General features: G+C 39.6%; 1 protein-coding gene across 2 annotated transcripts in view; it reads left to right on the plus strand.

The window, feature by feature from the left end:
• LOC138026672 (TALPID3 protein-like) overlaps nucleotides 1-18,367 on the plus strand; it is an 84,312-nt gene that overhangs the window by 49,674 nt on the left and 16,271 nt on the right. For both annotated transcript variants that reach the window (XM_068874111.1, XM_068874112.1), the window contains exons 14-19: nucleotides 1-34; nucleotides 1,524-1,596; nucleotides 6,875-7,087; nucleotides 10,339-10,882; nucleotides 14,131-14,360; nucleotides 17,901-17,972. The exon at nucleotides 1-34 is cut by the window's left edge and continues 132 nt beyond it. In XM_068874111.1, coding sequence (XP_068730212.1) covers nucleotides 1-34; nucleotides 1,524-1,596; nucleotides 6,875-7,087; nucleotides 10,339-10,882; nucleotides 14,131-14,360; nucleotides 17,901-17,972 — 1,166 coding nt within the window. The remainder of the gene's footprint in view (nucleotides 35-1,523; nucleotides 1,597-6,874; nucleotides 7,088-10,338; nucleotides 10,883-14,130; nucleotides 14,361-17,900; nucleotides 17,973-18,367) is intronic.

Below are 18,367 nucleotides of genomic sequence, written 5' to 3' on the forward strand. Positions count from 1 at the left end.
ACAACCTGGTGGATAACGTAGCACCACTGTCGGGGTAATTGATCTAAAAACATTTTGTTTTTAACATCCTCCTTTATTTTTTATTTGTGCGGTCAATAGGTGGTTTGCAACCAATCTTTAGAGACGCAGATAACAATGATTCAATGTACAATATTGTTGGTGGACGAACAAAAGGAGCTACATGTAATGAGAGATCTTTTGTTTTCGTCCACCAACATGGCGACAACGACGTGACGTGAAAACCCCCTGTAAGTGTCAACTATTAGGGGGAATATGATCAGCTATCCAGACCGTTTTTTTTACTATTCAAAAGTGTTCATACCTGGGACTCAAGTCATTTATTGGTCATTTCGTGTTTTATGTAGTTGGTTGTCTTTGTGTCAACTATTAGGGGGAATATGATCAGCTATCCAGACCGTTTTTTTTTTACTATTCAAAAGTGTTCATACCTGGGACTCAAGTCATTTATTGGTCATTTCATGTTTTATATAGTTGGTTGTCTTTGTCAAAGTTGATAACAATGCAAAGCATCCTACATGTTGTTCTCAGGTAAAGTCAATTGGCTTTGTTAAAGGCGCAGTGTCATGCTATTTCAGTCAAACTTCAAAACACCAAAATAGGTCTTTGCATCAATCAAGACCAAAATATAATGGTCCAGTTTTGTTGCCAATAACAAATAAAGTGCACTGAAGCTCTTCTTTGTTATTTGCATCATGGATGGAAAGGATGGAAATGGGTTGAAAGTTTCAAAAAACTTGCCAGTTTTTTCAAGTTTGGAAATGGTGTCCGCAGAAAGTTGGCAAAAATTAAATACGAATAGCTCTTTGTGCAAAAGATATCATTTCATATCTCGTCAGTGGGTTGTAGGAATGCTGTGCCTGCGAGCTAAAGTAGTAATTTACACTTTAAACCCAGTTTTGACCTAAAGACAGCATATTTTGCATGACAGTGTCCCTGTAAAATGAAATGCCTGGAGATTTAAAACTGATAGATAAGCATTTCTTCCTGAAGGAACATTGTCGTAGTGACTTCCAACTAGGAATTTTTGATATTTTGTTTTGCCTTGTTATGGATGCAATAAATCCAATTTCATGGTTAGAAATTATACGAACTTCAACGGACAATGTTTAAAAATTATGCTAGATCTTCTCTGCGTAGGGAGTGCTGTCATTTTGTGTTCGTCACAACCACACATCACGCCTTTGTGCCGTGGTTTTCGAATTATTGGCTTGGACATATCCCATCCATTATCTGAGGCTTTTTTTCGAGGTACTTTTTTTTTCCCTAACCAAATCTCACCCAGGGGCCAGTTACTCGAAGCCTGGTTAGCGCTAACACTTGGTTAAGAGGTATCAAAACCTATCGGTTTCCACGGTATTTAACGCTGGTGTTTCAGGTTACCCGGTCCAGGCTGATAACACCTGGTGGTGATTCAGTAAATATGTTAAAGTGAATATGTTTCATATACTGGCTATACAGAAACAGCTAAAGGAAAATCAATTGTGCCTTTGCTCACTTTCTAGTGAGTTTGATGAGATGATCAGGATAAGACGAGAAGTGGATAAAAGAATAGGAGAAATCTCTGCAACTGTGCAGGTACAAACCCACATTCAACTCTTTTTATTGTGAAAGTGATTGAGTAAAAGAACACTTTTTGTCAAGTATTAAGAGCGATAATGATAATCCCAGAGTGTACTTTGTGCTTTGATCAAAATAAAAAAGCCACTTGATCTGTTGAGGTTGTAATTTCCTTGCGTACAAAATCAATCTCTGAAGTAACAAGTTATAAATGAATTAAAAGAAACATTGCTAGCTATTTTATCCTAAATACTTCAATGCAGTCAAAGTACAAGCTTCAAAAATTTCATTAGTGTGAGAAATGTTTTCACTGCCTCCGTTAGTAAAGAAAATGAACTAGATAACTATATTATTAATGAGTTCAGCGTCTTCGGACATAATTGCACTTAAAGGATTAAGCACACTACAGGGAAATGACATTGTTTACATTACGTCTAATTAACATACAAATTTGTTGCTAAAAGGCGTCGTCCTATACACAAATTGGTTTCAAAGCTTTAAAGGAACTCTGTGGTATGATAATCAGAACTACATTGGCCTTCAAAAACTGTCAATAATTATCATGTGGTAACAAGAAGCACTTACGAGCCCATGCATTCTTTGTAAAATGTACAAAGATTACATGGTATATTAAGCTCAAATTTCAAGAGGTAACTGATTATTTAATGTACTTTCAATAGAGCGAGTTTGAATCGAGTGTTGTAAGACCAAAACCAAAGTAATTACTTTGACCAATCAAAAAGGAGGGAGACAATCCAATAAACGAATCAAAACTCGAAGTAATTACTCGCAGCCGACACATTCACTGGCGAAAAATGTCTGATTGGTCGAGGCCTTGTCATGTGACTTCAATACCTCAAATCAAACATGGCTGCCATTCGATGTTTATTAGATCAATTTTATTAGAGCTCCGTCGACAAAAAAAGACCCTTTTTCAGGCCAGTAAAACGGACGAATGTTGACTGCATAGTGCGTTTCTATGCCAGCGAGATTCTCTTTTAAGCCAACGAGGGAAATTTCTTTAAAAATTTCAAGGTCAACGCGAGTCTCCGTTGCTAGTGTTCGAGTGGAAATTCGTTTGTGGAGCTTACCAGCTAATGGATTACCATCTTGATTTCAATTCATGCGTTTATCTTTTAAAAGTGGAACAAAAAATAACCACTAAATTTCCAAATGGTTTCTCTTCCAACTAAATAGTTACACACTGTTTCCGCGGGGTCCCGCATCTAACAGGAAATGTTAAGATTTTCGCTTTTTTTTCAAAATTAAGTTGTTAAAATTGCCATTCAAGTGGTCCATAGCGGAAAGTTTATTACGACCGAGGGGAAAATTAAGAAATGTATTTCAGTCGTTCAAAAATAAATTTTAAAGTGAATTTAGCAGTAATAATAACATTGTCATATAGCACTTCATACTGAGTACACTAGAAGGAAACCTTTTAGTTGCAATTATATTTTGTTATAGTTGTTCCAAGCAAAATGCCAATTGTTTGGTTTCCTCCAAATTATAGAAATAAACATATATTAGGTTAACTCTGAATAGCCAAAACAACAATATTTGATTCAGAAGTCCAGCTTACTAGCAGGGAGAATTTTACTGTAATAAAATATTACTACACGGCTAATAATACGCTTTCACCACATTGTAATGGGTTAATGTGACAACAAAAATACTTATCAGGAATTGATTTTATCTTCCAGCAATAAAACAGCAGGAGGATATAAAATTAGGTATTTTCAAACTTTAGAAAACTTGTTGAAGGTGATTCAGTGCCACCTTCCAAAACTTTTCACAAATTGCACGCTGGCCTACTAAGTACTTCCAGTACAACAAATTATCTAACCTCTCTTTGCGGACTCTGGTTGCAACACAGCTGCTTCAATAATTTTAATCCCCTTGCATTAGATTTAACTTTTAGAAAAAGCATAACTTCATATTTGCGTAATAATCGTTCAAAGACATCGAGCAAAAGCATACAAAGCTACATTTGAAAGGGACATAATCCCATGTTGCAGTTTTCTGGATAAGACTTCACAGAAATAACTCCTGTTACCTTTCCATATGTAAAGAGGTCCCATGATTTATGAGTCAATTAGTCAATGAGTCATGAGTCAATGAGACTCACAGTCAATATAGCAATAATTTATTGATCAAGCCTAAGCCCTCGTTTCAGTGATTAGGCCTAAGCACTCTCTGAAATTTTAGGTTTTATTTTATGGGTTAGGGTAACTGCACTAACTCATTGACTCATGACTCATTGACTCATAAATACTTAAAACTCATATGTAAAACATATTTCAACATTAGATGCAATGAATTTTTAGCAATTGAGCAATTGCTGTAAATAATAATAAGCATTCCTACCATTTCAAAGGATGAATAAATTAAAGTTTCATGCAGTAAGTGTAAGAAGTAAAAAAAGTGGTCCAATTTATTTAAGCTGTAATCAATTTCCATCCTTGCTTTAATCCCTGGATAGGGTAAACAATGGTGGAGAAGTGTACAAACTACCCCAAGGGGGTACTGCTTATGATACTGAGACCAAACAACTGGCAGAGTTGCCCCAGTACATTTAAGGCTATCAATCTGAAAAATGAATTAATGGAACTGTAGAAAAATTTGGTAAGCGAGCAAGTAGCTTTTACTTATGAATTATAAAATGCCAGTCATTTGTCAATTTAGAACTGGTTTCCCTAAGGGGTCAGATTTCTTTAGCCTACATCCAGAAAACAAGATTCTGTTACCTTTAAGGGTTGTTTAAAAAAAAAAAAAAGACCCCTCCTGAGCAAAAAGCATCCTCATGTTTGGATTCTCATTGATTTAATGACTTTAACGATATTATGCAAATTTGTTCTACAAAAATACTCAAATACCATAAAAGTATTTTTAACCTATTTTTTTTGCAAAGTTTACTCCTTGAGCCACCAGCTTCAACTTTGATACTTTGTTCTAAAAGCCAAAGCCGTTGTATAGCAATGGTGGAGGTGATGATTAGTCAGAGTATTTTGCTCTGTCTAACACCAGACGATTTTACTCGTCAATGGGGAACCCCATGGAGTCAACGGTCTTACAGTACTTCTGAACATAAAGAAAATGAATTCTGTGGACTTGAACATTCCCAAAAAGAAATGCCGTATATTCCAAATATGGTTGCGTAAACTCTTCAAGATTTACCTGCTTCAGGAACTTCAAATCAATGAATATTTTGAATATTTTTCCTGAACTCCTACAAACTTTGTACACATTTTAATAGTTTGCCCTTTAAAAGTAACATTCAGAAATAATGCAAATACAACTGAGGCTGTTTTGCATTATCTACAAGACAAGACAACAATATCCTTTATTCAAACACAATCAATATTAAAGCAATAACACATGCTTGTGGCGTCATGTGCTAACTATAATAAAGATACACTACAGGAAATAAAAGCTTTAAACTAACTATGTGACAGACATAGGATATCTTAAACATAAGGGATAAGAAAAATAAATCAACTGCTATCCAAAAATATCATATTGCAAATATACACCAAAAGGTAACGGTTGATTGACAAGTTCCTTGTGCAAAATGGTAGAGCGTGTTTGAAGTCCAGCAGGACCAAGATGAGAAGTTATGATAAAAACTCTAAACATATTTTTTACCAAAATTATTTTACTGCCATCAACCCCAATGAGACCTTATGCATGGAACACTGTTTCTAGCTGCAGCTCCAAATCACATAATACATTAATAAATTTTGCCATGTAAGAAAAGAACAAACATGTGGGGTGTAACCAAAAAAGTCCAAGGCAATAAAGCTTCCTTTCAGCCTTTTCACAAACAACTATCCACTGTCAACCATACTTGACTCAAAACAGAATTTCCTTGATCCAACAACACATGACAGTCCCCTAAAACCAAAATTACATCATTAATGCTTCCAGAAAACAATAGTAAAAAAAAGCTCAATCTATAGATACCTATATACATCTGTACCTACACTTTTGTTCTTCCAAACATTATTTTAACTAACATGGATTTGATTTTGATTTTAAACTCAAATTGATTGCAAATCCATAACTTGGTAACTACTTGAACGCAAGGATCGTTGAGTTGTGACTGCTAAAAAGTATAATAACTTAGACCTTCACCAGAAAAGGGAATATAAATGACCTTAAAAGCAGCTATTTAAAATATTTGATACTAGGGTTACGTTCCCAATGAGACAATCACATTCAAAATCAAATTCATATCTGATCGAATCATTGATCATTCGTGTAGAGGTGCCGATCGTAAGGTGTAACGCAGAAAAAAATAATCTTTACGTTGAACAATATTGCCATTTCCCTGCCACCTGGTACAAGCCAATTCACACATGAACGGAAACCTTAGGAATCCTCCTTTCTGCACATTACAGTAACTTTTTGTACCCGGTGGCAACGGCAACAAACTTTCCACATTAAAAATTGCGCAAAAAACTCACCTGTTTCGCAGCTCTTTTCCCACGAAATAAAATTTTCCAGGAGCAAATTTTCCGAGGATGCTGGTTGGATTGGACTTTCAAACGACTTACACAACATAGACGTTCTCTAAGAATACATTCCACTTGAAACTGGCGTTAAAACTAGCCTTGATCGCTCTAAAAAGAACGAAAACCAACAAGATACCGATTCTCAAACGGCAGCCATTATTCTGTTCTTCTCGGGAGTGTTATTTTCACGAGAGCCAATGATAGTCCCGGAAACGCGTCACGTGGCATATCGCGCGACTCATGCGCAGACATTTTTCGCCAGTGAAGCCGACACAAAGAGCGGGAAAATGTGCACGCGCGAGCCACGATTGGTATTGTTTTCAGTTCTGATTGGTTGAAAAAGTGGCGCAGAAACTTTGAGTCAATCACTTAGTGAAGTAATGCAGAGCCAATGCAATTCGCTATTTACTTTCGACACAATTGAAAACTGCTCTATTCAGTGCTGATCGGAGGATTGACTAGAAAACGATAAGCTTGTGCTCATGAGACGAAATTATAAGTGGAAGAAAATTGATCCCAGTTGAGTGAATCCCTACATCGGGTGATGTGTCGATCCTGCATGACTGTAGATGAGATCCCTAGAGAGATTGTCTTTGAGGCCAGTGTAGCAAATCCAGGATCCACCAACCATTCCCTTGTAGGATCACATCACAAGATCCCGCCCGTATCTAACCCCAGTTTTAACCTGGGAATCATGGTAGCACAGGCCTCGATTTATTTAGCTGATTTCTGAACATCGTTTTTCGAATGACTAACACTGAAGGTGTATTAAAATTCTTCGCCAGAGAGAATTAAATCAGGAGACTACTGGAGCTGCAGAGGAAAAGAAGGATTTGCTTCTTGCAAAAAAGCCAACATCTCAGCCTCGGAAGACTATTTTTCCAGGACCAAGAAAACAAGAACAGCGGGCACCAAATCAAGTTTCAAGGAATAAAGGACCAAGGAAACCATCAGGCAAAGAAAATCTTTCTCAGAAATTGGCTGAAAAGAAAGGCAAGGTAACATTGACATGATAGTAACATCAGTGAGGTTGAATTGATTTTAAAAATGTGTTGAAAATGAAAGGTCGTCGAAGTTAAAGCGACTTTCGTATGACCTTGAAAAAGGTTTCGCAATTTGTTTCAAGGACCAATGTTTGGCAAGATTAATACAAAGCTTCTCCTTATTCCCGCCAAGGAGACTCCTAATATGGGCAGTAAATAGTTTGATTGCCCAATCACATTACTGCATTTCAAATGACGTCAAAGCGAAATGCCAATCGCTTTCCAGAAAGTTCGACGGACAGATGGCGTTATTTGCATCCGCGTTCGCTACGCCAATGAAAATTCGCGGTCGTTTGTTTTTGTTCGATGAGCCAATTAAATGTTTTGCACGTTTATTTTTCAAGGTCATCTGAACGTCACTCTATGTAAGCAGCTCGCTTATTTGACTGCGATAGTCTTTCTAAATTTTATTTCATGTCTATTTCATTATTTTGGGCAGTAAGGATTTTCCCTCTGCAAAATCGACTTCCATCTTATTCCATCTGGCTGTGGTGCTGTGCTTTGAGGACATGCATGGTTCCTGTTCTGGGGCCGAGTGCCTACCCGGCTGCACAGCTCCTTCGGCCCGACCTCGTAGAGCTGCGTCCTTAACAATTCAGCCTCAGACTGTAAGACAGGGCGATTAGCAAGCCAGATATTTATTTATTAATTTATGTCCACAAGTCAAATTTATCAAATTTATATAGCTAAAGTCATTTCATTTTCCTCTTCTGTAATACAACTGGAGATCGCGATTGAGTTTGATAGTTTACTTGGTATAGCAAGGGCATCGCAATCGCGCGATCATGGGTTCAAATCCCGTTCCACCCTGGATTTTGGGGGCTTGCTTCCAATTACTTTAGTTGCTTGTTTCTAGCTACACACCCTGCAAGCAGAGCCTTTCTTTTGCTTGCTCGATTTTAGCGTTCTCGAGAAAGGCTCTGCATGAATCGAGTAAGATCTTTATTGAATATGCGCTGCATGTTGCCAGGATACAGTCTGGAACCCAAGTCTAATATGCCAGATCTCGCCGCCATCTTGGTTTTTCATGGTACAGCGGGCTCAATTATAACCATCGGTTTTGTCACTAAAGGGACGCTCGCACTGGAATAACCGGTTTGACGAGAGAAAACAAGATTGACTAGTCCAGAAGCTCGGGCTACGGCGGCTTCAAAGAGTTGACGCGATTCGGGCACAGCCTACTTTTCTCCTCCTCAGTAAAGAAAAAGACAAAAGGAGGCTCTGCTCGCAGGGTGCTAGCTACAATGAGCCTAGCCTGCAGTGCAGGCGTTATTTTGGCGCGGAACGCTTGATAACCCAGGTTTTCGATGCCGCCATCTTGGATTGTGATTAGATGCTTGACCGGGATAAACGCCTACTCCCTCAGCAAATATTTCCTCGCCCCAATCTTCCACAGTTACCAAATCTTAGAAAGATGGTGGCCTAATACGAAAATGTGCACTCGCGCGCCCAAAATACGCCTGCACTGCAGGCTACAATGAGCCTTGTAACTTTTGTTTCATGTCTGTTTCCGCAATTTATAAAAATCTAATGATTTCGCGTATTCTTTAAGTGCCACTGTGACCAAAAAATCAATTCTTATTTTTCTTTGGATTTACAGACTATCTTAACGAAACACTAAGCGACCAAAGTTTTAAGCCTTGATTAAAAAAAGACACCTGTTTATTTTAACTGAAATTTAGCATTTCTAAGGGGTTTGGGCTTTTTCAACAGTTACATTATAATCTCAGTCTGCATTTTACACTGACCGATTCCAGTGATTTAATTTCATTCCCAGGCACCTCACGTCCAAGGGCACTTTGAGATATGGAAACAAGTCTTTACCCTATTTTCACTGTCAAAATAGTTTAAGAATGCAATGCGTGTGTACGCCGCAGAATTAATATGCAGCACGGGAATTTTTGGGCTTTCAGACTTTTAAACTCGCGTTTTGCATATATAATAAGCTGCATTCACACGCTGAAATTTGAAGCTAGTGAGTAAATGACGTCATTTTCCCCTGGATCCAACCTTCTGAGGTCGAATCGGGCAGTTTTGAACGTGAGTAACTGGCGGACAGTGAAATCCGAAACTTACACTCAAAGTAAACGGCGTCCGAATAAAAGTCAATCTCCAAAAAAAAAAGTTTTTTTTTTCACAGGGGCACTTTTAAAATTCATTTTGAATTGCCGTTTTCTATTTCATTTAGCCAGAAACCCATAAGGGTTGAAACGTGTAACGGCCCCTTGTGTGTTGGGAAACAAGCTTCTGAATATTCGATTTGCTAAGTACCATATTTGGAACAACAAGAGCGAGGGGTTTCCAAATATGGTACTTAGCACTGAAACATTCAACCAATCAGTTCGCACTGAATATTCGGAAGCTGTGAACGCCCGTTACACGTTTCAACTCTTATGGGTTTCTGATTTAGCTGTATGTCTCTCCTAAAATATCTTTTGAAAAGAACCGAAGTTTCTTTAACTACTTATGATGTGATGTGTTTGATCTTATGTATTTTGTTATGGTAGAAGCATTTAACGCTTGATACAATGTGGCTCAGATTCGATTCCCAGACTCAACGTCACATGTGCGTTGACTTTGTTGGTTCTCTTCTCTGCACCGAGATATTTTTCTCCGGTTTTTCTCCCACATCATTATTTGATTGGTCGCTTTAGAGCGGTTGTCAATTGGGTGTCGGAAAATAATTTGCGAATTGTTTTGGTTTTGCATTACTTCACTCAGTGATTGGTTCAAAGTTCTCGTGCCACTTTTTCAACCAATCAGAAGTGAAACCAAAACCAATCGTGGCTCGCGCGTGCACATTTTCCCGCGCTTTGTGTCGGCTACGTGTAATAACTTCGAGATTGTCTCCGTCCTTTGTGATTGGCCAAAGTAATTACTTTGGTTTTGGTTTTTCGGCACTGACTGAAACTCACCATACTTTGATTCCTGGACTCCGCAATTAGTAGACCACTCTTGTACTAATTGAGTGACTCTCTACAAAAATCAAATCAAATCAACTCCTATCATATCGTAGGTTGTTTTTTGGGGAGAGGGGAAAACCGGAGTACACAGAGAAAAAGTTCTTGGTGAAGAGTAGAGAACCAACAAACTGAACCCTTATTTGACCCCAAGTCTGGGATTCGAACCCAGGCCACATTGGTGGGAGGCGAGTACTCTCACAACTGTGCCATCCTTGCTTTCCTGAATTGAGTATTCCTTTGTAGTTAAAGACCCAAGCCCCTCCGAAGCGACCTGTCTCAGTGACACCAGCACAATCACAGGTCTACCTGTCAAGCGTTTATGGCCGGCAGCCCTATCATCCACACAGAACAACTTCGAAGGCACCGTATCTGCACTATCAGTCTCCAGTAAATCCTAAGACTGCAGCTATTGTGGAAGGACTGATGAAAGGTGGCAGAGGAACAGTCAGTAAACCTGCTTTACAAGATGTCAGGAAACCTGTTTTACAGGATGCAACAAGTAGCCCTGAAAAAGAAGTGGTTGAACCCAGAAAGAATAAAAGGGATGCATCAAAGGCTTTGTCTAATCCTTCCGGTCAAACAGCTAGGCATGGAGACAATGCCGCACAGTATTATTTTCATCCTCGAGTTGATTTACCTCACTTTGTCCCTGAGGAGGCTAGGGGTGTAGCGCCAATGGAAGGACAGTTGGTGCCGATGGCTATCCCCCTTGGTAAGCCCAAGACAAATCCTGCCTTGCGGCTTCCTATTGCCACTCATGGAGCGCCAAGTACCAGTGAAATTCAAGGTAAACTTTGTTAAAGTTGCTTTTTGATATTCTACACTGATTTGTTAGAAACACGGGATCGCTTCAAACGATTATACTAAAACTCATTCATTATGCAAGAGGGTCAATGGCCTTTCTGTATTTTACACACAAAAGGGTTATTAACCTACTTTATTTCATTTGCCATCTTGGATATTGTGTTTTTTTAGCGTTCTGGGGCCCGTTTCTCAAAAGTCCCGAAACTTTACGGGCCGTTTTCGGGTGTCACAATTCCCTTTGTATCTCAAGAACGGAGAGAATTTAATACCTCAAACTTCACAGTTATTTTTCTTTTTGTTGCCTTGAAAACATGTTAAAAGATCGGCTTTCCAAAACAAGCGGTTGGCAATTTCACAAATGGCTTTTCGGGCCCGAAAAGTTTTCGGGACTTTCGAGAAACGGGCCCCTGGCCCGGATTGCTCGAAGCATGGTTAGGTTAGCACAAACCAGCGTTAAATACCATGGAAACCTATAGGATTTGATACCTCTTAACCAACAGTTAGCGCAATCCAGGCTTCGAGCAACCGGTCCCTGATTGGCTCATTCAGTTGAATATCAGTCATCAGCTCACAGACCCTATGACCTTACATAGAAACTGATTGAACCGGTCGTTTTGTAAAATGGGAACAACTTCCAGTCGTGTTGTAAAGTTGAAGTAGTTCAAAGTTGAATTAAATGTAATAGTCGAGAACAGTAATGAGTACGCCTTTTGGATTTGAAATTGTTTACAGCCAACTCGGCGCTCACCTTGTTGGCTATCCAACTCGCGTTCATTTAACAAGTCAAGTTGTCTACCGCCCGCCGTTGTAAGAATACATTCAGATCTTCCGTTCTATCACTACTTACCCCTGCATAACTTTAAATCTGGGGTAAGTGTTAAATTGACGTTTTAACATCGGTAGTTCGGTCAGCTCTGAATTAAGCTGTTTTACGGGCCAGACTCATTCAAGCTACATTATGGCTCAGTACACGGATCGGAGGAAAGTCAAAACAGCCTCTCTAATCTCCGAGAAACAATCGAGTACGTTTTGCCTTCAAAGTTTGCTCCCCAATGAAACGACTTGATTGAAACGCGCACCCAACTTTTCGGACATTTTTGTGGCAGAATTGTATTTTTCGTAAACATGGTCCACTCCTCTTCGCTCTTCCCTTTCCCTCTCATTATCCCGCATTCCAAAGTAATATGCTCACGAAGCGGATTTATGTGGCGGCGACGGCTGCGTCAACAAACGTTCTTAAAATGCGCTATTATCAGTATTTCGGAATTATTTCGTATTGTTCACCTCGTACAATACTCACGGCGAAGACGATTGGTACGAACCAGGAGTCTTTCGTAAAAGATTCACTCTTGTAGATAAATGTTGTCATCTAAACCTTAATAGGGAGCTTAGGGCCCGTTTACATGGAAAGAGGATGATCCTAGCGCTGGGATCATCCTAGCACTAGGATCATCCGAGCGCGGTATGTTTTCAGCTTTCAGTTTACATGTGAAGGGTTGTATTTGGCCCCAGTGCTAGGATCATCCTACCGCTAGGATCATCCTATCTGAGAGGAGGGATGATCCTAGCGCTAGGAAGATCCTAGCACCATGTAAACTGCCTTCGTTCGGAAGTTCCTGGTACTAGGGACAAAAAAACAAACATGGCGGCGGCCGGGTGTTCACGGTATCCAGCTACCAAAGGTCGACAATTTCGTCTGGCGTTGCCACAGGACGATTCTAATGATTCTGATGACCGCCGACAATATTCAGGACCAGTTTTGTTTCACCACCCAAGCGAGAGACACAGTGGAAAGTAACGAGCAATCGATCGACAGCAATGTCGAAAACGCTGCGAATCGAAGGCATGCGAATTTATCCGAATACATCCGAATTACGTGTTTGTTGTTCTCGCCCGCCATCTTGGTTTCATTCTCCACTTCCACCTAGACAGAAATTTCTGCATGTAAACCAAACGAAAAGTTGTTTCGCCTTCTAGGATCTTCCTAGCGCTAGGATCTTCCTACATCCATGTAAACAGCCCCTTAAGCAAGAATGGCGGTTACGAGAACACCACACACATAATAATAGGTTTAATTAGCAAAAACAGTGATTGTGCACGCCATGCACGTGCGTTTAACATTTTGATACATACCTTTGCCGTTCTCGGTTGTTTACCATTTACCAAAAAACTTGATCCGGAAATTTCGGTTGGAGTGTAAATGATAAGCCTATTTTGGTCTTCCCAAACGGAAAATTTCCGGAGAAAACGGGATTTCTCGAAAGCTAGTCCAAGATTCCCAAACGGAAAACGTGTTTACTATTTGCATTCCTCGATGATTTTGCCTCCCTCCATCACACTCTCTCGGTAAACGTGAACGAATTTTGCAAATGGTACACGCCTATCCCAACTAAATTTCCCATTCGGGAGTTTTTTGCTTACCATTTGAACAAACCTACTACCAACCGGTTTCTGCTTGTAAGTGGTAAACAACCCTTGTCTTGACAACGACGTGAAATGATCAAACTTGAGGTTATGTGGAGGACGAGAGCACCTGACGATGAATTGTAAAGTTTCTCTCTAAATATCCACACCGCTCTCACCAATTTAAATCTTGTAATGTGTACTCACACTTTCCAAACCGAGTGACTTGGAGTAATCGCAAAATCGTCATAGCAACTGGAAATAATATTTTTAGACAACGTTCTCGTGCGGCCGTCGTCGTGGGCCTTGCTTAAGGTCCCTAATTTGAGCTATTTAGTGACGTCGTGTGTTAGAGTACAACAAAGAAATGTACCAAAATGCATGCCGCACGTGCGGAACGATTGTTTGTTTTTATTAATAACTACTTAATAACCGAGAGTGAGGTCGTTACAGCAAAATGACGGAGTCCCTGTTGTATTGACCGAGCGACAGCGAGGCCAATACAGCTAGGCCGAGGCTTAGAGATTTTGTTGTAACGACCGAATGGTTGAGGTCATTAAGTTGTTTGTGATATGGCTAACAGAACAGTTCTAAAGAAGACGAAACTAATTTGCATAATCCTTTATCGGCCGGTGGGCATTACGGGAGAATAATGCCCTAGCGCTTAGCTTCTCTTAGCCAATCAGAGCGCGCGTTATATCGGCCAGAAACAGTAGCCATTTAATAAACCTATTGTACTGACTTAACATTCGCCATTTTTAATACTCCCCATTCGTTTTATGGTACTGAAGCAGGCTCTTCAGTTACTCTGCTTTTTTTTTTTCTCAGTTATATCCCAAGTTAAAGCAGAGAGTCCAACCCCTGAGAGTGCCAAGTCCTCTGACGAATACGAGGCTCAGTTACTTACCCCCAGTCCTGTGAAACCCAGTAAGCTTGCACGGTCAAACGTTGCAGTAATTACTGTGTACGATAAGGAACTGGCAGACGAAACAGCTCATCAGCACAAGCGTCACAAGAAATCATCAGCTAAGAAAAAGAAAAGCTCCTTAGCAGTACAGGTAAGGAGTTTAGTTATGTTCACTGCTGTCTTTTAAGGTGTCACGCCACGCACCTTCCCTTTGTGGCAGAAACAGAAAACTTAAATAAACCAGACGAGAAGAGGAATAGACCAAAAGGGTGTTGATTATAACAGCCTCGTTCACCTCCTGGATCTTTCATCTCCTCGTCTCTGCTGCGTAGTCAAAGGTTGCACCACAGGCAACCCAAGCTCACAACGCGATTTTGCAATGCATAACTAATAGGGAGCTTAAGCAACGACAACGGCGACGGCAACGAGAACTTCATCTCAAAATATAAATTCGCGTTATTGTAATCGCTTCGTTAATATTTCGACTTTTTTAATATGGCGGGGGTGTGGTAGTTACTCAAAAATGACGCTGGTAGGAACGGCGCTCAATTTAGGGCAGAAAATGAAAATTTATCCTCAAGTAATGACGTTTTCCATAAAACCTAAAATTTGGCTATTTCACGTTGTAGTTTTGCCGACGACGGCAATGAAATGGACAAAAGTGAAAAACACACGTGCAGGGCGAACAAAGCTATTGTTTTTGCCTACTAAATATGCAAATTTGTGACGTTCTCGTTGCCGTCGCCGTTGTCGTTGCTTAAGTTCCCTATTATCTGTGATAAGAGAGTTCAATAGGTTAAAAAATAAGTTAAGTTGAAAAACTGAATGTTTTTTTCTTGCAGTTAACTTTCCCTTCTTCAAATATGTTGTTCACTTCTGTTTTGAGGAGGCAGTGTGGCCCAGTGGTTAGGGCGCTTGCCTTGAGATCCGGAGATGCCGGGTTCAAGACCAGCTCTGACCACTCGTTGAATTTGATCCTGGGAGTCCCTGGTCCAACTTCCCAGCCACACTTGTAAATAGCCAACTGGTATGCCTCCAGCCAGTTGGGATTCTTAATAGTTGTTGTTGTTCTGTTCTGTCGTTTCGTTGTGTTTCATTGGCCCTGAAAAGCCCCTATGGGGAGCGGTCAATTAAGTATGTATTGTATTGTATTTTGTGTCGATTCATAAACCATTGTCGACATAGTGAAATCAGTACTCGTTTATACCCTCTTAAGCGGGTATAAACGAATACTGATTTTACTGTAATGAGGTTTCTATTCACTACTTGCACAATCCCAAAATACACCTCTATTGCCCCCCAAGACTTTTGCATTTCCAATTTCTCCTGGGACATGAAAATGTCCCAAAAGAAGTCAAAAACAATGGCTATGTAGATTTTTGGGGGGTAGAAGAGGTGTATTATGGGATTTGTGCAAGTAGTGAATAAAAGCAAGGTCGACTCTAGCCTCGCTTTTATCCAAAGGCCTGGTAACTGAGTACAGAACTGTAAAATGGTCTCTTCAGACACGTGAGACTTTCTTTGTCCTATGAAAAGTGACAAAGTTTTTTATCCGTTTCATTTGCTCGTTTTTTCTACTGTCTAATATGTTTTTTCTTGCTTCCTTGCGTCAACTGTAAGGAGCAAGGAATTTCTTACCAGTGTGCCTGTACCACAACAGAAAACGCATCGTTCAACAACAACGCCACGAAACAACAATATCATTGGCTAAAAGAGGAAAAATAATCGTGCTGCACGTGCGCCACGCATTTTAGCACATAAACGTGCGGTGCTCTGCACAACAACGACGTGAAATCACCAAATTTGAGGTTTTGACGACAACGCGAGCGCAAAAATTGGTACATTTCATTCTCTATTTTTACTCTAAAACCGTTTGTACCAATTTATTGTTACGAAATTTCGCCCACATTGTACGACGCGATCGAGATGGCCTAACCGCGAGAAACTTACGATAGTGCAAAGTTATATTTTGAGGTGACGTTTTCGTTGACGTCGCCGTCGTAAATCGTAAAGTCCATAGTACCTAATAGGGAGTTGAATTAACGACAACGGCACAGCAAAAGAATATCATTGGTTAAAAGAGGTTAAAATGGATGCGCTGCACGTGCAGCACGCGTTTTAGTACATTTCGTTGACGTACTCTACTAAACGACAACTTGAGCATACGACAATGAACCGTTCATTTTGACCTTTGCTTTAAAAGCGTTCGTACAAATACCGTTATATGATAGTTAGGCCGTTTTGTATAACGTGAACAAGATGGACTGATCGCTAGAATTCTTATGATTGCGCTGTTATATTGTGAAGTGGCGTTTTTGTTGTTTTTGCTTAGCCTCCCTACGAGCACGAGTGTGGAAACCTCGGGTCCTGACTTACATCTTTGCAGGTGGTATTAGCCAATATCAAAAATACCATAATACTCTTTGTTTGTCCCTCCAAGATTTCCGGTTTCTCTGACCATTATAAGTCCCAAGAGAAAATTTATGAGGGAAAATTTTGGAGGGACAAACAAAGACCATTATGGTATTTTTGATAGTGGCTAATAGACCACTTTCGATATATTAAAATTCAGCTCGATAGTGAGGCTTAGAGGACACAAGCAAAATAAATGAATAAACATTTTCATTCAGTTTCCTTTGTTTGTGTCCTCAAAGCCTCACTGCCAAGCTGAATATGCCTTTTTCGATGTATTAAAATTCAGCTTGAAAGAGAGGTTTAGAGACCAAAGACAAAGGAAATGGATGATATGTAAATATTTTTCATATTCATTCCAACGTTTTTCTTTTGTTTTTGTCCACACTGCCTCACTATCAAGCTGAATATTTGATATTTCGAAAATGGCCTATTCTAATGTATCGAAAGTGGTCTATTGGCCGAAGCGGAAAATACCATAATACTTATTGTTTGACCACCCAAATTTTGAATAAGCATAGTTTTTGTTTTCTCTAGGGACAATTGAACACGAGAAACCATGCTTATGCGAATTTGGGTGGACAAACAAAGAGTATTATGGTATTTTTGATATTGGCTAATTGGCCAAAGCGGAAAATATCATGCTACTTTTTGTTTGACCACCCAAATTTTGAATAAGCATAGTTTTTGTTTTCTCTAGGGAAAATTGTCCCAAGAGAAACACGGGAAATCATGCTTATGCCAATTTGGAAGAGTATTATGGTATATTTGATATTGGCTAATTGATTATTCTTTAAACCAGAGACACATGAAACCATGTCCGATTGTCAACCTGGTAGGAGTGTAAACCTATGGCTATGAGAGCGATGCTAATTTCCGTTTCGTGAACGTTAGTTGCCATTTTTGACAGTCGATGCCATTCTTAGTAACCAAGCCTTTTTATGAATTGTCAGGGTTAGCTTCATTTAAATACTTTAAATTTGCAATTTTTGGAGTGGTTATCTAGGAAGTGGAGTGGTTAAGTGCGTTTGCTCTTCAGCTATTAAATCGAGTTCGATACCGTTCATTAAACTTTTTCGAAGTGTTTTTTGGAAGTTTTTTTCAAAATTCGTTAAGTGACATACGCTGCTAATCTAGTCCTAGATTAAGCATTTTTTTTTGCACATTTGCAAACAACAAACTTAACAATGTGAAAATAGTTCTGAGTATTGTCCAAATGGCAACGACCATTTACGGAACGGAAATTTGCGACAGCGATCTCTTCTTTTTTGAATCACAGGTTTTGCCCACTGTGGACATTGACAGTTTCTCAGAAAGTGCATCGTATTCTTCAAGTGTGCCTCATATCAATGTGAGTCGAACTGAACAAAGCTGTAATAGTTTACCATACATGAAATGTAACATGTACCACTTTTATAAATGGTAGCTGATTTATTATTGAAAGTAGATGATGAACATTAATTGGAACTCCGAAATACTAGTCCCCGGAGGGATTTGATACTACAACCTTGCACGGTCAAGCTGGATGCCCTGACTACTGATCCATTAGAAAATTGCAATGAAAAAGAGTTATCTGCGGGCTTGGTGCAATTCTTACGATTCTGGCAATCAGCGAAAAATAGTCATCAAAAACTGATAGTTCACAGAGGGGCACAGGCGCTACTGAGCCCATGCTATCAGAATAAGTCAGTATGTCTGACCTTTACATTCTTTGTAAAATTTAATCTTATCTGGAATATTTGGCTG

This window comes from Montipora capricornis, chromosome 12, assembly GCF_036669925.1.
Source record: "Montipora capricornis isolate CH-2021 chromosome 12, ASM3666992v2, whole genome shotgun sequence".
In the NCBI taxonomy this organism is placed as follows: Eukaryota; Metazoa; Cnidaria; class Anthozoa; order Scleractinia; family Acroporidae; genus Montipora; species Montipora capricornis.